Source organism: Chionomys nivalis, chromosome 20 (genome assembly GCF_950005125.1).
Source record: "Chionomys nivalis chromosome 20, mChiNiv1.1, whole genome shotgun sequence".
NCBI classification, from domain to species: domain Eukaryota; kingdom Metazoa; phylum Chordata; class Mammalia; order Rodentia; family Cricetidae; genus Chionomys; species Chionomys nivalis.
The window spans coordinates 48626811-48653567 of record NC_080105.1 but is presented as its reverse complement, the minus strand read 5'-3'; the positions used below and the strand labels follow the sequence as shown (position 1 = coordinate 48653567).

The window sequence follows — 26757 nt, the reverse complement described above, 5'->3', positions numbered from 1 at the left end:
TCTTTTGTTGTGATGTCTGTTTTGATACCAAAAACATGTTTACATCACAGGGAGTTGACATGTATACCCCTCTCAATTTTTTTTTCTGGAGAATTTGTGTGCAATGATTCTCTTCCCTTCCTTAATATTTTGTGGATTATCCTGATGAGTCTAGACAACTGTGATGTTTCCTTTATAGAAAATCTTTTAAACCACAGATTAGATCTCTCTAATGCACTGCCCTCTCGCATGTTTGCTCTTGAGTGAGTTTTAGTAGTTTATTTTTAAGCAATTTGTTAATTTTATCCTAGGTCATATAATTGGCAGGGCGTCTTGCATGACAGTGTAGTAAGTATAGACTCTGAGGCCATGTGTGCTCCTGAAACTGGTGTTGCTGTGGAGATGGATGCTGGTGTTGCCTCCCTCTCTCTCATCTGTTAGTCCCAAGGCTTATCAGTTTTACTGATCTGCTTTCATTGACTATTTGGACTCTTTTTCTCTTTTATACTTTGTTTTTTTTTTCTCTGATATTTACTTTTGTGCCCCTCTTCCCCACTTTGGAGATGTTTAAGGTAGAAGCTAAGGCCATCATTTTGAGTCTGCTCTTTTTTCTAATTCTCAGCAGCCAGCATTATAATTTTGGATGCATTTTTCAAAACCCCCATGTCATGAATATGCTAAAATTGATTGAAATTTTCAAATTCTGCATATCATGATTGGGAAGTTAAGATGATTGCGATTTTAGAGATGGTTATGTTCCACCTTTATAGTTAAGGAACCAAATTAGCATCTTGAATTGAATTTATGTACATCCAGTGATGCGTCATTAAACTGTTCTTATGAAATTAGTTTTATGATGCTATATATATTTACACTCAAAAATAATCTCTGTTATATTTTAATGTCTGTAACTGATTCTAGAAAAGCGCTCTCCCTAGTTCTTCTATTGGATCTAGAATAGCTTTGATGCGGTGCAGCTCCACTCTCCTTCTGCCTGGGCAGTCGGTCTGAGTCTGAGGTCCAGATCTCTCAGGGCCATGCTATTAGGCAGACTGAAGCCTAAAGAGGCCAAGGTCAGTGGCTGTGGGAATTCTGGCTAGTAAGAGATGCACAGGAAGTACGTGAGATTGACAAATAAATGTATGCTTGTGAACGGGGATCTTGAGGTTTCACGTGAGAATGTGTTGTGTGCTTGCGCGTGCATATTACAGGGAAGCTGCTCTCTGACTCAGTAGTAGCTCAACCTAATTAGTTCTCATTCCAGATGACTTGTCTTGGCACTGTGGCTCGACATCTGTGTGTAATGTCGTGAACAGTTTGGATAACAAACTGTAGCTGGAGGTCTATTTGTTGTTACACTTTCATCTAACAAAAGAAATGTAAGAATATTAACAGGCTTCAGTATTCGTTTCCTCCCTTCTTTGTGTATTACACCCCTCTTACCCAAGAGGAATAACATTGCAAACAGTAGGAGCTGGATGAAATGGGACTTGAAATCAGTATATACCTTTTGATGGGTCCGTTAGAAAGGACTGGGTGGACTACAGATGGAGGTGTTCAAGGCACTAATTTTTGCTGGATCCTGAATTCAGTATAAGGTACTAGTGACCGTGGCCTCCCTCAGCTGCTGTGTTTAGCAAGAAGCAAACAACTGCTGAAAGACAGCTAAGCCCTCTACCCCAAATAGTCAGAAAAATTTTGTGGCCCTATCTCACCATTCCTCAAAAGTTCAGTGATTTGGATGAAGCAGTCAGTCACTGGGCAGGTAAAAAGAAGTGGGCAGCTCTCCCGGGGATCTAGTTCAGAGCAGGTGACGAAGGGCACTGTGTGGGGCTGCAGCGTCATGTGATGCCGGTGATGCTCGGATGAAGATGTTATTATTTCCCTCAGAGGAGAAATGTCTACCTCGAATACATTACTCCACTGCTCGAGCACCTCTCGGGAGGCTTGGTTAACTTTTCTATATGCCTGTAGATCTGTGGCTGTCTTCAGAGAAGAACTCTGAATGAAAATTAGATTGTCAGGTATGATGAGGGCAAAGGAGAAGTCACGGAATACAGACCACGTGCTCGCGAGAGACAGGTAAAGCGGAGCCTGATGGACAGGTCTGTTTCCTTTCGCTCTGACGTCACTCTCCAGACAGACTTGTTCATGTCTGAGTTCAGTGCAAGCAGCCTTCTTGGTCATCTACAGTACTCTCTGCTGTTTAGCGTATAGATGATTCATCAGAACACCGTCATTTGCTAAAGGGGTTTCAGTGAAGAATTGCACCATATAAGCTGGGGAGTCGTGAAACTAGCACTGTATTTGATAGACTAATTAAATGAGAGCAATAAACAGCAAAGACAGAGTGACCTTATGTGTTAGCATGGGATGAGCTGCTGAAGGTCTGACTGAGAGGCAAGCCTTGGGTAGACATAAAAGATTGTGGACAAACAGCATACTGGCTGTGTTGGCTCTTCTCGCATTTTTGACAGTGCCCTTGAAGCACAGTTTTTGCAAACAGTTTAGAGAAGTCAGGCTGACTACTTTTTCTTGTCACATGTGCTTTTAGTGTCACATCTCAGATGTGATTGCCTAGTCTCAAGTCACAGATATTTACTCAGTTATTTTCCCCAAGGAGTTTCGCAGTTTTAGTATCTGTAAGGCTGGGCGTGCTCTCGGAGTCAAGGTTCTCGCCTGACCTGAGGTACGAAGGAAGCTTTACTCTTTATATGTGGATATTTAGTTATCTCAATACCACATTTGCTGACGTGTCTCCGAAATCAGCCACAAATGTAAGGGTTCATTTATGGATTTGCAGTTCCATTTTCCCAATCCATATCTACCCTATGCCACCCTGATGTGAGTGTTCTAACTTCATAGTTGAACTAGGAAATGTCACCTCATCAGCTCTGCTGGTTTTTGGGATGATTTGGGCTAATCTGAACTCTAGTCATTTCAGGATCTGTTTGTGTTTAAATGTTAATTTTGATGCTACTATAAATTAATTCCTTTCTTAATTAACCTTTTAGATAGTTTGCTATCTGGATTTAGCAAAGCAGTTGGACTTTAGATAATAATCATGTATCTCGCAACTTGGCTAAATTAGTTCGGAATTATTCATTCAAATGTCTTTCCCCCCAATAGATTTATCAGGGTCTTGTCACCCATAAATAAGTTGCAATTTTTTTAAAATTTTGATTTAATTGACTTACAAAGTAGCAGGCTTCCTTATGGATTTTCCGGATATCTTTAGCTCTGATTGTCCCTCCCCCATTCCTTCTCCTCCCTCCTCCCTTCTCCTTGTTTATCTTTTCATTCCAGTATTCCTCCTTCCAGTTGCATGTCACATGTGTTGCTTTTAAATTTAATTTATTTTTTATTTATGTGAGGATGCAAGTATGTGTGGGTACATATACCCATAAGGCACATGTCGAGGTCAGAGGTTGGCACTGGTGTTTTCCTTTTCCAGCTCTTGTTATTTCTGAGACAAGTTCTCTTGTTGAATCTGGAGCTTGCAACTGTGCTTAGGCTAACTAGCCAGCAATCCCCTGAGAGCCATAGACCTTCACCTCCTAGTGCCACCATGCTCGGATTTTCACATGGGTGCCACAGATTTGAACTCGAGTCTGCTTGCTTGCACAGCAAGTGTTTAACATGCCCTGAACATCTTCCCTGGCCCCTCATACTGCCCATGTTTTACTAAGATTGCAATGATACTTACAAGATTCATTATGGCCTGTCGTCTTCGAATATAAGTAGTTTTGCTTTTTTTCTAGTTTTGACGATATTTTTTTTTTTAACCTAATTGTGTTGTCTGAACCTCCCATACAATGCTGAGTGGAAGCGGTCTGGGCACATCATCCTTGGATACTTCTCTCCCCATCAGCGATGCTGCCAGGGTTTTCTATGATGGCCTTTGTGACTTGGACCACTCCATTCCTCTTTCTAGTTGTTGAGCGTCAAGGCATGTTTGATACTGTTGAAATGGCCATAGGATTTCTGCTTTCCTTTCTGTTGTTAATACCACACATTACATTAATAAATTTTCATCTGTGGTGGCACATGCCTTTAATCCCAGCACTTGGGAGGCAGAGGCAGGTGGATCTCTGTGAGTTCGAGGCCAACATGGTCTGCAAAAAACGAGTTCCAGGACAGGCTCCAGAGAAACCCTGTCTTGAAATAGCAACCAACCAAACAAACAAAAACAGTAATAGTTTCCTTGGTTGTGATTTGCATGTCTGCTTTTTTATTTTTTGTTTTATGAGTTCGCAGTTTTATTTTATGTTGGCACTATCCTCACACCCATTAGAGACATTTATTTCCCTTACTTAAGATTATTGGCTCATCTCTTCGATGGTTTGCTTCATCCTGTTTTGTGCCTGTTTACCTGTCAATGTTCTAGATGAAGAGAGAGACCCTGTAAAAGGGGTAGAACTGTGAAGGTGTATGGGACTTGAGTGGGCTAGGATGATAGCTAAGGGGACTTCCGGAGGCAGTGAGGAAGAGGAGTTAACAGTCAGGAAAGAGAAAAGTCACAGAACCCAAACTTGACATTTGGGAAATTGGAAAGCTGGAAGTCTATTAAATGATGCCCCTGCCAACAGATTTCCTGTCAGCCCTGCCCTTCCCTGTTGCCTTGTTGTGGGTCCCGGGGAGCCTGGCTGGAGCAGGGTTTCCGATGCTTTCTGGGAGATAGCTCCCAAGCTGCTGTTCTCCTGCCAGTCTGGGCTTGACCCCTGCAGGGATAAGGCAAGTGTGGAGGGTCAGGAAAGGAGGGGAGCCATGTTGTGGTTTGCTAAAATTCACATTTCTAGAGACTATCCAGAAACTAGTGGCTGGCTTTCCGCATGCTGTCATTTTCATGAGTGGGTCTAAAAGCTTTTTGATGACTGCATGAATCAGAAACTACTGTTCCCAGGACTAACAGCCTTTGAGAGAGAATGGAAAGGAAAGGGTGTCTCTGGATATGTTCTGTCTCCATGAAGGCAGGTGATGAAGAGGGACTCGGGAATTCAGCCCTCCTCAAGAGAGCACGTTTGTTCATTGAGGGGCATAGAGGTTCTGGAGTGTGGCTTAAATAAAATCACCGTTTACTGAACCACCTGTCTAGAGAAGAGGAATTATTTCAGTAGTTCCCTATTTTCCTTTAATCACGTGATAACTCAAAGAAACCTGCAAACATGCTGAAAGTGGGGACTCGAGGAGACAAATAGATCATTTGAAAAGCAGGTGGCACTTGGGCTGTCAGTGATGGAGTTGCAGCTGGTAGCATATGAAGGTTCTCTCTGAGAGCCTGAAAAGCAGTGTTAACCAAATCAAGGATTTCTGGGGAAGAAAAGATGCTTCTGAATTCTTAACTCTGTTTGGGGACTCTGCAGCATGAGATTCAAGGGGGAAAATGCCTGTTTTCCCACCATCAAGTCAAACAGTGCTGGGGAAACTAATCTCTTAGCGTCAGAGCTGGGCCCTAGAACTTAGCACCGATGGGGAACAGACTCCCTGTCCTGCCAGGCTTTCCTGAGGCAGTGCTTTGGTGTATAAAACTAGCTCAGATCCATCTGTGTGGTAGTGGTGTGGGTACCAGGGGAAGAATGGAGAGGCCACATTCTTCTTAAACACTGAGAACTGCTCTTCATAACCTTTGTCAGCCACCTTTGTGGAGGAGAAATGTTATCTTTGCAGATTACAAATGTTATCTGAGAGTATAAATTGTTTTAACAATGACACAAATACAATTTTCTTGTTTTAATTTAAAATACAATTATAGTCATTTTCCTCTTCCCCTTTCCTTCTTCTAACCCCTCCCATGCTCCTCAAAATCATGTCTTCTTTCCCTTTAGATTTTTTTTTACCTTTTAGTTTATACATTTAGTGCCTAAAACCATATAAACAGACATCTGTCGAGTCCATTTAGATTTATTTATATGGATACAATTTCAGGGCCGACCACTAGGCATTAGAAAGCCAATTAGGGTGTTCATTCTTAGGACTATTCCTCTTTCTCTTGATAAAACTTTCAGACGTAATTACATTTCAAGTGTAGTCAAATAAGAATACAATTTTCTGAAGGAAGAATAAGTTCTTAGGCAAGCAACTATTGTGTTTTATCAATTTATATACATATGTGTGTGTGTGTGTATATATATATATATATATATATATATATATATATATATATATGTTTTTTTACCCTAAACTGTTGGAAGTGGAGTCTGATTAAGTTTTACCCTGTCACCTGACTCACCTGGTCACTTAAACTGTTAGTGGGCATTTGTAGAAAGCTGTTGTATGGAGAATATTTAAAAGGGCATTATGGGACTGGATCAGGGCTATTCAAAGAATGAGAAACTAAAGATTTATTAGTCATAGGAACAGTTCAGTTTGGAGTAATCATATAGTACATCTCAGGGTGAAAAGTGACAGGGTGAAGGAGTCTCTAATGTGGAAATGTTACATGGAATAGTGAGGCCATCAGACAGGTTGAGCAGCACGTGTGAGCCCCCTGCTTCTGGAGACCTCTTTGCGGGTGTTGGGGTAACTGCTCTACCCCATAGCTCATTGCTTTGGGGGCAGATCCTCTATTATAGGAAGTTATCCATGGACTGGACTTCACTCAAACAAATGAGTCTTTCGCCTATGGCCATAGCAGGGCTTATGTGAGGAGGTGATATTTTTATACAATATGAAGATTACCCATAACTCAGCTATGAACTTTCTAAAAGAGACCAAGAGCCCCTGGAAGGCTACAGCACAGGGCTGACTGGCCTTAGCTTTCAGATTTCAGAGGATCTGGCAGCTTTGTTCCTTCAAGTCATCTCAGCCTCTCTGACTTTAATCACTGATCAGTCTAGCATTAACTGCTCTGCAAGGGGCTTAACAGGGGATATAATTTTCATGTTTCTCCTCTTCAAAAAAAGTAACACAAGAAAGACCTAGATGGGCCTGCTCTCCTGTTTCTCTCGTGACTACTCAAAATGCGCAGACGTCATAGAGACACATTTAGCTCCAGACACACCACAGGGAAAAAAAAAAACCTCTCTCCGTGTCTTAGTGGTAATTTAATTTTTTAAATTGCAAGACTTTGATTCAAAATTGTAATGCGCTGATGTAGTCATTTGTGCTTGCAGACAGCAATGTGGATTTTGTACAAATATGTTTATACAGTTATGGTACATCCCGCCATACATGGTTCTCCCAACCCAAATGTATGTGCCCTAACACGCTACTTATTAAGGACAAGCATTTATTTCAAATGGTTTAAAAATATTTCAGAAAAAAAACAAAGTGACCTAATTCTAGGAATTTTGAGACCGCTTTTTAAGGGCTGGGCTAATTTTTGAGTATCTAGAAAGAGACTAATACAGAATGCAGTGTAGATGGGTGACCTTGGTGTTGCTCAACTGGCCTCTCACCGTATGAGACAGACTGGAGGGCTTGAGAGACCCTCTCCTTGCAGTTTGGAAGCCAGAAGTCCACCAACAAGGTCCCAGTGAGAGTGCTTTCTATTCTGTTGATGGGGCTGATTGGGCTGCAGACCAGGAGGGAAAGAGACAGAGGAGAGGGATAAAGGGAGGGGAGAAGGGGAAAAACCTACAGGTGCATCCCAGAGACAGTGGTCATATTAACTCTGTCCTGTATGTGAGTCATGGTGTCTGCAGCATGTGGCTCTTTCCCTTCTGCACCCTCCATAATAGCTCCCATTTTCCCCAGAACTCATGCTTCTTGCTCCTCCCCGAGGCTCCCTGCTCCTCCCCGAGGCCCCCGCCCTGCACATGCTGCTAAGGTCTATGGGTGTTGCTCTCTGACCCACACTGCAACATTTGGGTTTGGAGATACCAAAGGATATCTTCCCCTCAGGTCTATGAGACTGAGGCAAGATGTATCCAGTGCTAAGTCACTAGGTTTGTAATGAAGCAAGAAGATTGTGGGTTTTTCCTCCTTCACAATGGGAATGATTTTCATCTGAAAAATTTGGAAAAATCAAATAAGAAAGTTGAAATCACTTGCAACAGACCACTGTTCTCAACTTGTGGGTTGTGGCTCCTTTGGGGGTCTCATCATATCCTGCATATCAGATATTTACATTATGATTCATAATATAGTAAAATTACAGTTATGAAGTAGCAACATAATTTATGGTTAGGTCACCACAACACAAGGAACTATTTTAAAGGGTTGCAGCATTAGGAAGGTTGAGAATCATTGAATTAGACAGTATAATTCCTTTAATTTGTTTCCCATAGACTTACAACACATATATGAACATGTACACACGTGTACAATTATTTTTGTTTATGAATGTGATATCCTTCATTTTATGACTTAAAACTGACATTTTCTTAAAATTGCTATATGTACTTTTTTCCTATTATTGACCAGTGTTCTTCTGCTAATGGCTGTACCATCACCTATCACAAAATGTCTTCTAATATTTACTTTTCTTGTTTTAGAGGATTTGACTCATAGTTCAATAGTTACCTTTATAAGTGAGATGCTGTATGTCTTTAATCGATCCTTGAAATAAATTCATAGAAGTACGATTGCTAGCTGCAGTAAGCCTTGTCATTGATATGTATTGTCAAACTTTCTGCTGCGAGAGTCTGTGGCCTTGCTACCTCTGAGCTGAGTGTAGTTAAAGTTTTACTGCCAATATGGATTGTGTGTAGTTGAGGAATCTGCACCACTTTGATGAGCAAAAAATAAATCTTATTTTAATTTAAAAATGGTCAGGTTGCATTTGGATGAATTTTTAAAGTGCCTTTGGTGGCTCTTGTTTCTAAAATTTTATTTCTTTTGTCTAGCTCAATATTGCGTTTTTGGTATGAATGTCTTATGTTCTGTCAGAGGCCTGTTGCAAATACTGGTGTGTACAAGTTGGTTTTATGTCCACTTGGCACATTTTGGAAGAGGAAACATCAATGCAAAATATGCCTCTACCGGATGGGCCTGTGGCAAAGCGTGTAGGGCATTTTCTTGGTTTGATTAACTATGGGTAGTGACACCTGGTGTGGGATGTCCTTCTGTATATGTATTTTTATTGGTTACTGAATAAAGCTGTTCTGGTCAATGGTTTAGTAGAGCAAAGCCAGGCAGGAACTCCAAAATGGAAACAGATAGAGTAGGCGGAGTCAGGGAGACATCGTGTAGCTGCCCAAGGAGAAAGATGACTGATCCTCACCCTCTCCCCCCTCCCCTGCCAGAACCTTACTGGAAAGCCACAGCCTCATGGTGATACACAGATTAATAGAAATGGGTTAATTTTAAGGTATAAAAGTCATCCAGGAACAATCTTGAGCCAGTGACCAAACCGTGTTGTAATTAATATAGTTTCTGTGTGATTATTCAGGTCTGAACCAAAGAGGAGTTTCTGTTAACAGCCACCCCTGGGCAGGTGCTTTTAATTACTGTCGGTAAACAGGCAGAACAAGTCATGGAGAGCAAGCGAGAAGCAGCATTCTCCCATGGCTGCTACACTGGTCCCAGCCTCCTGCTTGCTTGCTGCCTTGGGTTCCTGCCCTGGCTTCCCTGGGTGACGAACTATGAACTGTAAAATGAAATTAACCATTTCTTCCCCAGACTGATGGGGTCCCAGTGTTCATTGCAGCAGTAGGAGCCCCGACCGAGGCCCCTCCTTTGTGTTGTGCTTCTTCGGGGCTCTTTTCTCACACATTCACTACATGTTTATTGCTCCTGTGTCTTTGGTTTCACTGATGGAAAATTTCCCAAGTCAAGACTAGATATGTCCAGCTAGTTTCCTTTGGTGCAAGGGCTTTTAATTTTACTTCATTTGTTTCTATTTTGCATCAGTGCGGTCATTACGGATGTGTTCTGGTCTTGCAGGTAGGAGTTGCTTAGTTCCAATCCTCCCCATCCTCCTCACCTTGGCTTTTCAGACAGGATCTCAGCTCATTCCAGCCGGCCTTACGCTGACTTTGTAGCTTCAAATTCATGATCCTCTTGCAGCCTCCCAAGGGCTAGAATTACCCCCGTGATACACACCTAGCCCACTTTCACTTCTCTATCCCTTTTGTCTCCAACACAATTTGTTTCATCTTAACTTCTGCAAAGATCTGCAGCACAACTCACTCTTGAATGCTGTGAAAGACTTTCAAATTATGTGATGGCATTTTTAATTTCCCTCCTTTATTAACTCAGACGCTATCATCTCAATCAGTTGTCTGGTTTCATTTTTCAGGTTGTACCCTCAGTTCGGTTTTTTTTCCTCCTTTCATTAAACGACACAGCGTGGATGCCATTGACAACTTACTTCTGTTTGTCCTTGTGCGTACTTGGAAAATAATCGTCTGATCTCCCCTCTGAAGAGCTGCTGAACAGCTGTCCTTGAACTGTGGGCAGAGCTCAAGCGATTGGCTGCTTGGCATGTGCAAACCCGATTCCCATCGCCAACTACACTAGAAGGTTCCCCTATATCACATAGTGTTTTACCGTGTGCTGCTCACCCTTGGCAGATGGGAAGCTAGAAGGGGTCACCACACCCTTCTGCTGTGTGTGCATTGGCTGTGCACTGGGATCTTCTAGCTCAATTCCAGCTTTAGAAGTGGCTAGAACCCTGTGAAGGAGGCCTGAAACCTGGGGTTGGGCAGTTCTGACTTTTTCTGTGATAGTAAAAGCTTCCCCCAGGCTTTTCCCTTCCTGCCTTTCTCTGTGGTCCAACATGCACACTCACTCAGTTACACCTGTAACTCTATGGTTTTCCTGTCTTTAAACTTGAGTCCTAGTGAGGGGGTGTGACAGCCTAGCTAGTGCGCATGTCCAGAGTCCTTGGGCATGAACCCTCAGTGGGATCCTACCAGGGCAGCTTTCTTTCCTGCTTTGAGAGGGAATTCCTGTTTCCCATTGGACAGTTCTCTGAACCCCAGTGAGTTAGACTCCTGGTGTTTGCTGTCTGGAAATACCTCAGACATGGTGGCCCATGGAAATCACAACTCTATAATTTTCAGTTCGTGCTCGGCGCTCTCCTTCCCTCCGTGCTCTTGGCTTTCTTTAGATACTTTCTGGAGGAGGTATAGTTAGATGGCTATGATGAAGCAAGATGGGAAGAGACTCATATCTAGGAAATCAAGAACGAGCCACGATGATTAAGATCGCACCTCTCCTGCCAGCCTCCCAGCTGAGAAGCGAGGATGAACTGAGGAGCCGACTGTGGAAATTCATGAAGGCGGCTTGAGGAGTTACGTGAATGCAAACTTGCTTTGTTATCACTATGTTGGAGTGAGGAGAAGCCAGCACCCTCACTTTAAACAAACTCAAGTTAGACTTTTTAAGAAAGGATTGTGCTATCGTGGAAAATGGCTATTTTGGCAAAGCGCAAATCAATTCCGGTTCCCATGCTCTCCCTCCCTTCTGCTCAGTAGTCTGAAATAGAGGTTTGCAATACTCCTCCATTCTCCCCAAAGTACTTCCGCTTTGTGTGGTTTCTAGGAGTGTCAAGAGATTGTTTCATCAAAAGAAACCTCTCTTCAGATAGGACTGACCCAGTGCAATGCCCAAAGCAGGGCAAAGGCTTTGGGTAAAGACTTGGGATTTCCCCAGGCCATCTAGGAAGCCTCTCGTTTCCAGGAAGAAAGAAAAGGCTTTTGCTTAAAATGTAGATGTAAAGGCCAGAGAGATCCAGGCTGACTCTTACCACTGGAAAAGCCTATTAGTTCCTGTTTACCTTTTCTTCCTTCAAGTAATTGTCCTTTCTCTCTCGTGAAACTCCACTAGCTTCATCTAAACCTCAGAGTTTTTTTTTTTTTTTTTTTTTTTTTTTTTTCTGGAAGTTGCTGTCACTTGATAACTACTTAGTTCTCTTGTTTTTTTTTTTTTTAACTTTTTATTGATTCTTTGTGGATTTTACATCATGCATCCTGGTCCTAGATCCCATTCTTCTTCCTGTCCCCTTGCTTCTCTCTCTGCCCTTGCAACCTGCCCTGCAAAACAAAATTTAAAAGTAAATTCAAAAAACTAAGGAAAAAAGCAGAAAAAAAAAAAAAAACCAAAATACAAGCAACAAAATAAACAACCAAAATCTCAGTATGGAAGTTGTGGTGTGACCCAGTGAGTCACACAATTTATATACCCTTTAGTCCGTACATCTTTATGTGTAGGGTTCATTGCAGCGAGTCTACGTTGGGGATGAGAGAAAAGCGGGTGGGCTGATCAACCCCGCTACCACCCAGGGCCAGAACCAGGGCTATAAGTCAGCCCCGCCCAACATCCACCTCATCTATGAACTGCTGGAGCGTGCGAGGAGACCAGACCTGCAGATCGAAAGCTGAAGGCTCTCCATGACACAAGGCAACAGCATTATACCCAAGAGGAGCCCCAGCGAGGGCCCTGTATCGGCAGCGCAGCAGAAACCAGAGGCCTTCATCCAGACCAGTGACTCTTCACGAATGCCGACTCTGTCCTTTTGTGGTTTTAAAAGACAGCACACATTGTCAGTAGTGACAGATCTCGACAATATAGTAAGAATGTGTTGTCACTGTTCTTCTAAAGGGCAAGTTCTGGTAATGTGGACACAATGACCACCCCCCTCAGTGCCTGTCAGTACAAACAAGCTGAAAATTCACCATAGTCCACAGCACACACGCTTGCTATGGCGTCATGTGTGCCAGAATAAAGTCTGAAGTGTGAAGTGAGTGATTTTGCTCTTGGCTTCAGAAGGCTCATGTTTAATATCAAGTGTCCCAGTGAAGAAAACATGCATTTAGAGCATTGATAAGGGCTGATTATCAGTCTACAGCCCCAAAGTGGTGACTTTTATTAGATGTCACCATGCGGATAAAAAGTAAACTTAATACAGAATTTCTATGGTGTGAGTATTGATACACTATTGCAACCTATTTTGTTTAAGAGATAAGTCAAAGAACAAAACAAAAACAAGAAAAAAACCTGTACTCTTTTTAACCTAACAGATCTTTTTCTTGTTCATTTTTTCCTGATACACATATGGCCATTGCATAATTTAGCTTGGTGTTTGGTGTTCTCATTCCCCATTCCTCATAGGGCAAATGCGTTTCCCACGTCTCCCGTTTGCATGAGGCCATTCCGCTTCTGCTCTAACCAGACTTCTGTTGACCCAGCTGCTCCCTCCCATATTTGTGTTCAAAGTAGGCAATGCTAAAGTGAGCATCTTTGCTGCGATTTAATTTTAACTTTCTGTGGGAAGTTTGTAGAATAAATGAAGGGGTATTTTGGTCCTAAATTTCCAGGAATTTCTGGAAGGTATGGGTTAGAGAAGTCAGTTGGAGGCTCGTAGTTAAGTGGTTCAGAGTCCCGATGAGGCTGGGGTGAGAGCCAGGACTCACGGGGATGCTGGTACAGCATACTGAATCTCAGAAACAAAGTTCGGGGACCCTTTTCCATGGTCAATCCAAAATCCAGTATCCTAATAGGAAATGGTCTTCTGCAGAGTGGGCTGGCTGCCACTTTCAGGGTCAGCTGTGGGTAGAAATATAGGATTTCTCCTCTGGCAGTTGGAGAAAGTGATGGGGGTGGAACCAAGAAGCCCGCGTAGGGGGCGTGGGCACTCATGACAGAGGAACCAAGGTGTCTTCATTTCTCCCCTGGAGCCTGTAGTGGTTCCCAAGTCTTTAGCTATAGTCTCAGGCAAGACCATGTCTGCTCTGTGCAGATCAGACCTCGGAAGCTGCAGCAGAATATCAGGTGTGCAGTCATCAAAATGGCTGAAAAGCCTTAGATCCCAGCCTCTCCTCACTAACAGATTCAAAGAAAGGCCTGCCATCTGTTTGCCTTTTCCATCTCAGCTAACGGGGTCTCACTAGTTCGTCAAACTGAATTTCAGGAACTTGGTGAACTTTGCTTTTGATGTCGGTTGCTTCTCTTGAAAAGACTCGTCATCAGGAAAGGAGGCAAAGAAGCTACGAGGCAGGGCCACACTGTGTGAGGACCAGCCATGTCGTCACCATGTCCTCTGGGTGTGTTGGTAATACCGGAACTACTGAGCTGGAATCTGTTTTTGGCCTGTGTGGATGTGAACAGGTACTGCTCTGTTTACCAGTTCCAATGTGCATCTGCTTTGCCAACCACCCAGGCTCTGTGTCCTGAAGACTTTTGAGTGGTCCTTTTTGATGTCCTGCTTGTAGCTGTATGTCTTATCTCCCCACCCCATGGTAAAAAATGTATGTAGGTTTTAGTAATCAGCATTACGCACACACACACACACACACACACACACACACAATACTAGCTTGTACCATATCATTCTCAAACATATTGTAGAAGCTGAGCAATGTTGTTGAGTCCTGACATCCTCACAGGTCTCTAGTTCTCCATCCTATCATTTCCAGTCAAGAAAACACTCCAGCCAAACTTAATTAGGGCTCACTCTGGAACCTAGAGATGACCCCAGTGTGTTTCTAGCCACACTGTGGTATGTATACGTTTGTAAGATTTCCCATGCTCTGTTGCTGTGTTTAAACCCACCTGAAGGCCTCGGAAAGTGTCCGGGGACTGTTAGGAAGTGTTGTCTTCTTGTTCTGGGCAGAATAATGGAATTAAAAGGTGATGAATGAGGACGGCAGGGCGAAAGGATTTATAGAGCTCCAGGCAAACAAAATGCAGCTCACTGCAAAAGCGCTTTGCCTTTGTGGCCAATCAGTAAGAGTAAGCCATCATCTGGGAGGCCGGCTAGCGCTCTGCTCTGAATGAAGACAGAGTGGAGCAGAAAGAGGCCTCCAGAAGGATGTAATCTCCAAGTAAAGGGACGGGAAAGGGGAGCAGGATGAGACCACAGGAGGTTAGGAACTGGTGCGGTCCATGGAAGAAAATCAGAGTTGTGGAAATCAGAGCACTTCATGTGAAATCATCTCATTTGGTTCTCACAACAGCCGTAATAGCATTGTGTTCATTTTGCATGTGGAGAAAAATCAGATTCATTTAGACTAAATGGTCAGTGGTAGGTCTGACGTCATGCAGTGAGCAGGGGCTAGAGATGGGACCGGGACTCCAAACTTCAGGAATGCTTTCTTACTACACTCTTTCCTGATTCAGGGGGAGCATGGAAGTCATTCCAATATTCTTCAAAGTGATAGCAGTCAGGCCTAGGTCATTTGATCACAGGGCTGGGGATAATAGAACCAAGATGGGATGCATTTCTCCTTGCTGGCCTTGGGCCAGTCAATGGTGCACAGACCTTCCCCATTTACCTGAAGTTATTTACTTGTATTACTTGTAGGGCGCTTGAGCTCGGAGTAGTTGCCAGGCTTGCTGCTAATGCCACACACCTGTGGGGGCTCCATGCCCCAGATCTGAGCTCAGGAGACGTGAACATTCGAATGCTCGCTTCATCACAGTTGACCTGTGCATAATTTCCTCTGCCTGCCCGTCTTTTGACGACAAATACATGGCATAAAGTGAACTGACTTGTAACTCGTGGTTGCTGTTTTCATTTATCCTGAAATGATATTGGCTTGGGAACTTAGATTAATTCAGTCTACCTCAAGCGAAATCCTATGGACTCTGCAGGAGCACAAGGAACTACATTCTACTGAGAAGATCTTGCCTTTGTGGTCGCTGTCTGCATTTTCAAGTTCTCCTCACAAGAGGCTACTCTTTTAATAATCTCTCCTTTTGTTTTCCTTCCCCAGAGTCGAAAACATGCAAGCAAAGTCCGGCTTTATTACATGCTTCACCCCAGGGATGGGGGGTGTCCTGCCAAGAGGCTCCGGGCCGAAAATGTGAGTATGTGGGGCCACGTGATGTCATGGGTGATTTGCTACGAATTTTGCAGGTGTATAATTGTAGGTGTGTTAACTGAGTGCCAAGACTGAAAAAATAGAGATAATGTTCATTTACAGGCCCCGTTAACAGAGGGGAATGATTTCTGTGTGTTGGCTCGCTTTTTCTTTCCTACCAGAACTTGCTAATACCTCTAGGCTTTTGGTGATGTTTTTCTGGAACCCTTCAGAGAAAGAAGGTGCAGAGGTGCTGGGACAGAGCCAGCATGGGTGACAGGAAGACAGGCCCCCAAAGACAAAGTGTGGGAAGATGAGACCTAAAGGGCAACATTGCCAGAAATACCAAATTCTTTGTTCTTTACATATTTGATTTTTCTGCTATGTAGAATGGAATGTCAGCCTATTAATTTATAATGAAGACTGTACATATCTTCTGCAGAGAGACAGACTCTTTGCAGAAGAGTCTTTTTTGATCAGTGGCTCCCTTTACCCTAGGAAGAAATTACTTAGGAAGACATTGAACGTTGTGGGGCTATTTGAGGTATAATGTCAGAGCACGGGTTCATTCCAGCCAGGCTTTTTCTCTTGCGAGGGTCTGCTGTGTGGAACATCCTCACCCTCCAGCTACAGAGGTCCTGTATACTAACCCTGAACATTGAACACACTAAACACTGGGTTCTGAGAGGCTCTGATATAGAATTATTACTGAGTGCAATTAGCATATGGGATTTGATCCTTTTTTAAATATGTAATTCCTAGAAGAAATATTGCATGACATAGCCATGGAAGATTCTCTGGGAAGAAAATAAAGATTCAAGAAACTCTTGTGCCTGAAGGTGGAGCGTCCTTGGGCGGTTCCTTCACACCAATGTCACGTATGCCACTTAGCACTGTAGCATAATCTGATTGCAGGTAGACTGACCTGGACACCGGAGTTGTCATCACCACCAGGCAGGGCAGCATTTAAAGTTTGTTTGAGGGAAAAGATGGCTCAGAAAGTTTACAAACTGCTGGAGTCCAGGACTCACTCAGTCTGCTCTTCACTTGGCATCTGACACAAGTAATTGATCTTGTGTCACCTCTGTGGAACATTAAATAATTATACTTTCTTCACTAGGTCCTGTGACTGTTACAGGAATCGGTAAACACGATGTACAGTGTGCAACGTACAGTGTACAACATCGCATAATGAAGGGACAAGTAGGTGGGGCAGACGTGCTGGCAAGAGAGTGGGAGAGTAGTTAGGCCTTAATGATGTATAAGGATTAGCTTTGATAACACTGTGTTTACTAACAGTGTTTGAAAAGAACCCAAGAGACAAAATGTAGGGCAGTCCTGCAGAAGGTCCCAGTTAGGAGAAACTTGCTGCTGAGGGCCTAACATTTGCTGGGTCCGGGATATGAGTGGAGTTTATCAGAAGGGTGCAGGAGGGAGGGAGAGGATGCCAGTGTCTTAGCTGCATGCCTGTCAAAACCACTTAGTTTCAGATAAAGGGAGCCTTGCTCAGCTTTTGTGGGGCCTCAGAATCCTGTTCCAACACTGAAATCATGCCTTCTGCTGATGAACATGTAGTATAGAATGGTTTTTATTTCTCAGAATAACCTGGCGGTGGTACCGGGATCCTTCCTTGGGAGTCATGAGTGCTCAACTCTCACAATCAGGAGATCGTGAACTTCAGGCCTGCTGGATAACTAGCTATTTGGAGATAGATTTATTTATTACTCCCATATATAATCATGAATGTCGCACATATTTATGAGCTTCTTGGAGGCTAAGGACTAGGAACTGAAAGGGAATGGGCCTCAGACTGGCTTTGTATTTGTAGACCGGAGGACACAGCCTTCGCCTCTCTGAGTAGATCCATGATCTGCCTCACTTGGGCTCGGCTCTGGCCAGTAACCTTGGACACCAGTTATAGAAGGGGAGATATTTGGGTTTAAGAACAAGGAAAATTTTCAAGGCTTCTTTACTTAATACCCCTTAGAAAACTTTCCCTCTCATGTACCCTGGGTTTTGGAAAATTTTTATATACCAATGATTGATTTATCAAATCATTTTCCATAACTTATTAATCATACCACAAAAGCAAATCATAAACAGAAAAGCAACAAGCTAAACCTGCTTTAGGTGAAGACAGTTGGTGGTTTTGTTACCCCGTTGTGTACATTTCACAGGTAAATATGCCATTTCCACTATATATTCTGATATGCTCCATGTAGTCCCGAAACTGTCTCAGTTTCCGTCTGGGGCTCTGAGAGTATGTGCTGTTTGGAGTAACTTTGCCTTGTAGAGACTCACACTAAGAAAGCAAGGGAATGAATATATAATAGTCAATGACCAACCCATATAGGAAAGGATAAGACTGACTCCCAACAGGTAGTATATAGTCCAGCCAAGGAGAACAATCTGCTGTCATACTTAGACGATGGTGAATTGCTCTTTCTGAAAATGGTTGAAGAAGCCACACATTAGCTCTATAACAAGAGGCACCCAGCTGAAGCATCCCTAATCTTCATTCCTTGCTGCCAGTTTAGGGCCAAGCGGAGAATGGCAGGCATGCACCCCTAACAGTGGCGTGGGGTGCTTTGCCTCTAGCTGACCTTCCCCTAATTTCCCCCACAGCCAACTAGAATCAGGGCATGCCTTCAGGCTTCCTTGTTTTCTACAGAAAGCTTCCTTCTCTTCCTGCCTTTGAGTCTCCCTTTAATCTGCCTGATGGTGGTTGGTGCAGTGGTATATCAGGCACTTATATATCAACTAACTCTTGCACTTGGAGGGTCTCTGCTCGTTTCCACAGGGCTGTAACAGGTTAACAGCAGCATCGAACTCCCAGCTACATACGGAATGTCACTCATATTTGCTTAACACTTTGTTCTCACACTTTCCTGCTGGCCAGCTCTCTGCCAGCACCCTGGATCCCTGAGGGATGCACAGGTCTTCTGACTTCCCTGTTCCTTCTCCCCTCCCCGATTCCTGGTGCAGCCCTAAGAGGATCTGTGGCACTTACACATGTAGAATGGAAGAATGAACAGCCTAGGTTTTAAAACCCTCCATCCATTTCTGTCTCCTGTTTCAGCATTTCTGGCTTCCTAAAACCCCCTCCATATACCTATTCTTAAGATCTTAAGACTCTGCAGCTGGCGCTTCTATCCCCCACGCCCCCACCACTTTTGCTTGAAATTTTAGAGCAGGGCATTTCCCTTTGAGGCCAAAGAGTAAAATCAAATATGAAATAAATTTTTATAGCTGATTGTCTTAAAGACATTTTCAGTAATTTCCGACACGCTGGCGTCAAATGGGCTTGAGAGATGCACTAACCCACAGTGACTCTGCCTTGCGCCGCTGGCCTTTTCATCATCTTCTCCCCATGGATCACAGACTCTGCAAACATCTATTTCGGGAACGGCTCTTTAAGGAAAACTGGGATTTAGAGTTTGTTGCTTTTGAATCTCAAAAGGCATAAGTAACTGCCAATCAAAGCTGCCAATCACTACCAAGTAAACAACATATTTTTATATAGTTATATAGTTCTCTGTAAAGGGTGAAGCTTGTACTTGGTTAGTGCGGTGAGGATGCATGGGAATACTTTCTTTGAGGTCTGAAACATTCGCCATGGCTTGAGGACCTCCAGATCCCGGTCATCTTGGAATTGAGATGGGAATTGAGGTTGGTGTGTCAGTCTCATCTCGACTTTTCTTATTACTGAGGTGAAAATAAATATATGTGTCATGATATATATGCCATGGCATGTCACCACTGAGCTTGCTACCCTACTTCCCCCACTCCTGTCCCCAAAACATCTCAAAGCTGCCTCTATCCTTTGGCATTAATGTTGAGCCCTGACCTGGAACAATGCTACCTGCTGCCCGGGTACAAGTGCAATAGCAGCTGGCACTTGCCATGTTCTCCTCACGTATGTTCTAAGCAGGTGACACACTTAGCAGTGTTCACCCTCGACCTCTGTGTAAGGGAGAGACAGACATTATCCACACTATAGAGATGGAATGACTTGACTCCAGTCACACAGCTGGTAAATGACAGAGACGTGTCTGGGAAAAGAGAAAACAAAATCAAAGAGAGCTCCTCTCCTGTGTGTGTTCTCTAGCTTTCCCGTGCTACTTCCTGAGACAGCTTCCATGCATCCCTGCACGCTGGAAGGCACTAGACACTCCCTCATTCCAAAGGGGTAGGGAGTTTCTATTTGTCATTCATGTATTAACACAGTGTGCTCTGCTTCTGTAGAGCGCCTGAGCACAGAGAAGGCATTTCCAGTTGCCCCTGAGAAATTACTTCAGGCTAGGCTTTCTAAGCCGGACGACACCTAGCAAATTCCTGTGAACGACTGAGAAAAGTGGAGAGGGCTTCTGAGTGTGGGGTCAACGTGTGCCATAGCTTTAGGGAGACAGAGGAGAGGCCCAAGGCATTGCTAGCATGGATAGCACTCTGGACAGTGGGCAGTTTCAGACCAGAGTTCTAGATGAGGAAAAAGTTCTCCCCCTGAAGACTAGGTGAGCACTGCTACTTGCCTCCCTCCTGTCTGTGGTGGCTGCTGCAGTTGCTGGTTCAGAGCCTGGTTCTTTCTCTGTACTCTGATCTTCTAGAAGGATATTAAGAGAGGGCATTTAATACTTCTGTATAGACCCTGTTTCCAAATAAGAGCTCACGTCTAAAAGGTCATGAATATATATGGAGGCGAGATTATTCATCAAATACAGTGTTAGAAACAAAAGTCTGAGAGAGAAATTGAATGTGGTGGCATGTGTCTGTGTTCATAGCACTTGGGAGCTGGAGGCAGGAGGATGGGGAATTTAGGTTCATCCTTGGTTACATAGGGAGTTTGAAGACAGTGAGGGGGGAGAGGAGAAAAAGGGAAAAATGGGGAGATGGGGAGACTAGGGAGATAGATGATAAATAGTTGATAGATAGATAGAATATGAATGTCTGAACTAGTATGCACAGATAGCAGTCTTTCACCTGTAGCCCTAACATGTATTGTACATGTTTTTTTTTTTTTAATGTGGTACGAACTAGGTTCATAATGAAAATTTTAAGGCAGGTGCATTTCCACACCCGCTGAGTGTTTGGCCTCCCAGACCTCAGAGTTAGGAGACGGGGTTCTGTTCCTGGCTCTGCTGCATATTAGTTCGATAACATTGTTTTGAACTGCTAAACCTTAATTACTATGATTATAACTGGGGCTGTAATTACTGCTCTTGCCTGTCTTTCAGAAGTGTGAAGGGGCTCAAATAAAATCTTCCCTTTTGTGAAAGAGCGTGATAGAGTAGGAAGAGTACGGAAAGTATTCATGCAGGGAGACTTTTCTTCTTTGTCTTCGGATTATTTCCTGACCTCTGGGGCCTCCCACAGTTAATCAGCCCATTTCTGTGGGGCTTCTGCTATGTGTGCATACAGGGGTACATTGCAAAGGACACATGAAGATGAAGCGTGAGGCTTGTTGCACACCTGGAGAGGAAAAGAATATTTAAGGAAGTGAAACAGTTAAATGTACATCTGTGTCATCCTGATGTTAATGAAGCAGGTGACCAGAGAAGTTATTGCTTCCCCAAGACTTAGAAAGTTCTAGAGGACTGGATAAGGTTGGTGTGAGTATGGGGCTTGCTCAAGGTGGACCCTTGTACAGAGCAACCGAGGCAAGTAATGTCTTGTGGGGACCAAGTGAGGCAGAGACTTCCAAAGATCCTCCCTACTGACTTAAAATTAATAACTGATTATTTTATATGAGATCCTCTCTACTGACTTAAAATTAATAACTGATTATTTTATATGTATGGTTATTTTTATATATGTATCTCTCTTTACCAAGTGCCTGTATGTTACACACTGAGGCCAGAAAAAGGCATAGGATTCCCTGGACCTGGAGTTATAGATGGTAGTTTCAATGGAGGTGCTGAGAATCAAACCTGAGACCTCTGGAAGAATAGTCAGCGGTCTTAACTGCTGGGTCATCTCTCTAGCCCCACAGTGACTTTTATTCAACATTTATTTAGAAAGACCCTTTGAAAAAAATTTCCAATAGAATGTTTCTTCTGTAGATAAGAAGGGGAAAGGGAGAGTAGTTAGGAGGAAGAGAAGAATTAGCAGGGTGAGAGAGGCAAATAAGATCCAGACACATTATACATATATGAAGATGTTACCACTAAACTATGAGTAATTAGATATGTTACTGAAACACTAAAAATGTTTTTTATATTCAAAGTAAAGAATGAAATCTATATACCAAGTAGAACTTAAACTTTTCTCAATTGATTGCTTTAGGAAGAAAGTTGCTTGCCTTTGGTCACGATAGGATAGAGTTTTCATGAACATGCTTAGGATACATTGTTTGAAGTATGTTTCTAGCTTCTCTGTTTACTTTTATTATGAGGAGCCACGCCCCTCCTCTTTTGCCTCCGCCTTTCCTTTCTCCCTCTTCCCTCCTGCATTGCCTCCCCTTCCTCCAGCTTTTTGTTGTTGTTACTAATTTCTGAGCAGATGACTTGGGAACCAGGTGATGGCAAACTGTTGTGTTTTCTTGGGTGAAGAACATTATGACCCAGAGTCTTGCACAGGTTAAACGTATGCTCTACCACTGGGCTACACTGTCAGCTCCCAAGTCTCCTACCTTAGGAAATCACAGATGTTACTGTGTTTGTGCTCACAGCTGGTCAACACATTCCTGGCCCCGAGGTTGGGGCTAACTTCTGTAGGAGTTCTGAGCAGCTTGCTTGTTCACTGTGTGAGGAAGATGATGGTGGGTGAGCGTCTTGCTTTGTGAGTAGAGACTTTCTTGCCTATAAATCAAGTTAGTTTTGCTCAAAGCAATAATCACATAGGTTTAGCCAGTGACAGTTTGGTTTCATGGGCACCTTTGCTTTATTTTCTCTGATGTCTTCCAGCGCAGGTTCTGTCTCCTCCCAGTGAAGTCACCTGAGCTGCACCTCAGCACACTTCCTGCTCTGCCTGATCCTCATGAGGATTTGGGGAAGTCTGGCTAGAATGTTGGGTGCTGTAGGAGGGTGGGTTTGTTGGCAGGGTGAGGCATGTATTCGGGGGTGGGCAAAGCACGTGTAGAAGGAAGTGCAGGCCATGACGGTCATGGAAAAAGTCTGTGCCAACTAAAAACTTGGACCTAAGGAAGGTCTTTATGCACAACTGTCTGCTGAAATTTTGATAATATAATCATCAGAATGAAGGCAGGGGCTTTCTTTTGCAGGCCGAAGCACCGCAAGGCTAGAACGTCCTGGGTGTGTGGATGGAAGGTGCTGTGATGGGCACTCACTGTGATCATGCTTCTTTGTAGTTAGGGCTCATTGTAGTGGTGTTGGATGAAGAGTTCTGCATCCTCCCCCCTGCCCTCCCCCATGGTAGAAGGTCTGCTGATTGTTTAGCTTCGGAGCAGGACACAGTTCAGGCGAAGGAGAAGAATTTTGACAACAGTTTAATCACCTTAATTAAGGTCACTGGCATTTTGTCCTAGTGATCCGATTTGTGACCTGTTGGCCTTAGCTAGTTGTACTGTGAGTACAAATAATGGTGCTAATTATTTATGAGACAGAGAGTGGGAGCTTGGAGGGCTGTGTCTGGCCTCATCATGGGCTAGCTAAGCAGTCATCCCCACTCCTCCCCAAGTTCCAAGTGAAAGTGTGGTTTTACATCAAGCTCTTTCCTGGATATGGGGGAAGAGAGACTTACTGTCTCCCATGAATGTGGGCTCAGGTGTAGTTCAGCCTTGTCATACGGGCAGAGCTGATGGCCTTCCCCAGTTGGCTTCAACTGATAGAGGAAAACGTCACAGCCTGAGGGCTTAAGCAACAGAAATTTATTTCTTACAGTTTGGTTTCCAGGGAGGGCTGCAGCCTCCCATGGCTGGGACCAGAGGTGAGGGAAGTGTAGAGAGCTGACACTTTGGTGTCTCCTTTAAATATGTTAATCTCTCCTGTGTGGGCTCCACCCTAATAACCGAGTTACTTCACAGATTACCTCTCCAAATACCATCACGTTGGAGATCACAATTATGGCTTAAGTATATGGTTTCTGAAGGGACACAGGCATTCTGTTGACAGCAACTGTGACTGTTGGCTAGGTTTTTTCAGATCATCTCCAAACAGCCAATTTCATATAATTACAATAATTGCACCAGGGTCCTATAACTTTGTTTTGAGTTTCTCCAAAAGGGTTTTAGAAAGCATGAATGGTTCTTTATTCTAGACCTGTGAATAGGTAGCACTATTTCTTTTTACTGTTCTCTAAGCAATATAGACAATTCTCCCTATAGCATTGACAACTTGTTCCCCCATCACACACCATGGTCTCAGCTATCAATCACAGACTGCCTTCAAACCTATGATCCTCCTGCCTCAGCTTCCCAAAGACTGGGATTACAGGTGGTACTCCACCAAGTCCTGCTGTGCCTTTGTCTTTTCCTATAACCTGGATTAGAATCTACTCTCATTATACAACTCTATTTGAGAAATATTTTTATTTATTACTAGTGCGTATGTTCTCATGTTCACACACAGGCACGATGCCTGTGTCTAGGTGCGTGCATGCATCACACGTGTGTGCAGGTCAGAGGACAACTTGGTGGAGTCAGCTCTCTCTGTCCTCCTTTATGGGGATTTGATCATCAAGCTGTGACAAATGGTTTTATGGACTGACCCACTTGGTTGCCCAGATCCCGTTTATTTTTTTATTCTTTTTTAATTAATATTTCCACCTGCTCCCCGTTTCCCATTTCCCTCCCCTCCTCCCAAATATTGCCCCCTCACCCCACTCCCCTCCCCCTATCCCCACTCCTCTTCTCCACCCCCCACACCATTCCCCCTCCCTCTCGATACTGAAGAGCAGTCCAAATTCTCTGCCCTGTGGGAAGACGAAGGTCTTCTATCTACGTCCAGGAAGGTGAGCGTCTAAACAGGCTAAGCTCCCACAAAGCCAGTTCATGTATTAGGATCGAAACCTAGTGCCATTGTCCTTGGCTTCTCATCAGCCTTCATTGTCCGCCATGCTCAGAGTCCAGTTTCAACCCATGCTTATTCAGTCCCAGACGAGCTGGCCTTGGTGGGCTCCCAATAAATCAGATCCACTGTCACAGTGGGTGGGTGCATTCCTCGTGGTCCTGATTTCCTTGCTCATGTTCTCCCTCCTTCTGCTCCTCATTTGGACCTTAAGAGCTCAGACCGTTGCTCCAAATTGAGTCTCTGTCCAACTGCGTTTCCCTGACTTTGTTTCAGAGGGTTTCCTGTATTCATTCTTTCATCTTCTCATAACTGAGTGGATACATTTGAACTAGTTTACATATTTTACTGTTTACCCAAACTGAAAAGAGGACATCATAGAGAATTTAAAACTCATTGTCAACTGAGAACCTACATTCATGAAAGTAATTGAGGGAAGGCTGTATTGAAAATCCGGTCAGCAGCATACACCAGTTACATAACTTCACAAAGATCTTCCTTTTGCTTTATATAGTTTACATGATGTACAAACGGTTTTACTTTTGAGATTTTTTTAAATCTAGTGTTGTATGTTATGAAGTTGATTCTATATAGGGTAAAGGGGTGTGTGTGTGTGTACCTTTTGCAGATTTGTCTACTGTTACGGTGTAGCTCTAAAATGATCCCCCAAAGCCATGTTCTAAAGGCTTGATTGACAACTCAGATTTTTAAATTGATTTGACCTTTGGTTCTAGCTCAATCAGTAGATTATCACATTAATGGGTCAAAATGTGATCACTTTTGGAGGTGGAAACTCTAGGTGGTGGGGCCTATCTGGAGGAAGCTGGTCATATCCTCATGAACCCCTTCCTCTCACTTGCATTTGTTTCTTGGTCTCTAAGGTGAGCCACTGCCTCTTAGATTCATTTCTGTCATCGTAAGGTTGACCGTAATTAGGCTTAAAGTAATGGTGCCTTCTAGCCTTGGTCTTAGGCCTGGAACCTAGGGAACATTTGAATCATCTGATATTTGTGTTCCCAAGTGAGGTAATGCCTTCTTAATATCAGCCTATGCCACAGATATCTTTTTCAAAGTCAACATAGTACCATATTTTTCAATTTTTATGCATTTGGGTTGAGTTTATTTTTGCTTTTTTTGCATTTTAAGTGGCCTCTGAGCCCTGACTTGAAATACTGTCTGGTATGCTATGCCTTAGGGAGAAAACACATGTCTTGACTAAGCCCATAATGTATACTAAATAAAGTGTTTTTAGAACAGAAACATGTATAAAACAAATTACGTATTGATCAGTGCATAACAATGTAAGTAGAGCTTGTGAGAGACAAATTTCCCTGGAGGAGTGATGATTCAAAGTTTGCTAATTCACTGTCTGTAATGACTCAATGAACCATAACATTACAAACCATGAGAACCAGTCATGTGTGTTCACACATGTGCCCACACATGTACCGTTGTGTAGCATCCCATGGTGTGTGAGGATGCCTCATAAAGTTATGTGGTTACCTACAACTATTTAGGTTTTTAGTCTGACACATTATCACACAGAATGGCCGTGCCATGTTGATTATATCTATATCTGCATCTGTATATGCTCTCTTGCATGTATAAACTACACACACACACACAGAGTGAGAAAGAGATGGAGACAGAAACACAGAGAAACAGACATAGAGACAGAGGGGGGAGAGAATTTGCTAAAAGTATGGTTGCTCAATCAAAACGTGTTTGTAATATTGACAAGCATTGCTGAATTTCCAGTGTTTTCATGGACACCATACTCACCAGTTATACTGGCAGCACCCGTTAGCTCTTGTTGTGACTCTGCCCGTAGCCTAGTGGCAGAGCAGTGCATGGCCTTCTCTGGATCTTCTGTGTGTATTCTAAGAAGAACCCAGGAGCTTTGTTTTTAAAGGAGTGCTCCTTATCCTAGGGACCTTGCAGTGACATCACTTTTTCTCCTGATTTACCCTCTACAGAGGAATGACATGGCGCTGGACTGAGGTCCCAGGGAGAAGCTGTGACATGATGAACAGCACCATTTCCTGGGTCTTTTTCAACAGTGTTATTTGCAACTTCTATGGTTCTATTAGGGATGGGCCTGCTGCTCTTCTCTGGAAGATCTGAAGAGCAAT

General features: G+C 43.4%; 1 protein-coding gene across 5 annotated transcripts in view; it reads left to right on the top strand.

Moving 5' to 3' along the window:
• The window catches only part of Zmat4 (zinc finger matrin-type 4), a 349005-nt gene that overhangs the window by 115152 nt on the left and 207096 nt on the right, over positions 1–26757 (top strand). For all 5 annotated transcript variants that reach the window (XM_057752101.1, XM_057752098.1, XM_057752100.1 and 2 more), the window contains one exon: positions 15579–15668. In XM_057752101.1, coding sequence (XP_057608084.1) covers positions 15579–15668 — 90 coding nt within the window. The remainder of the gene's footprint in view (positions 1–15578; positions 15669–26757) is intronic.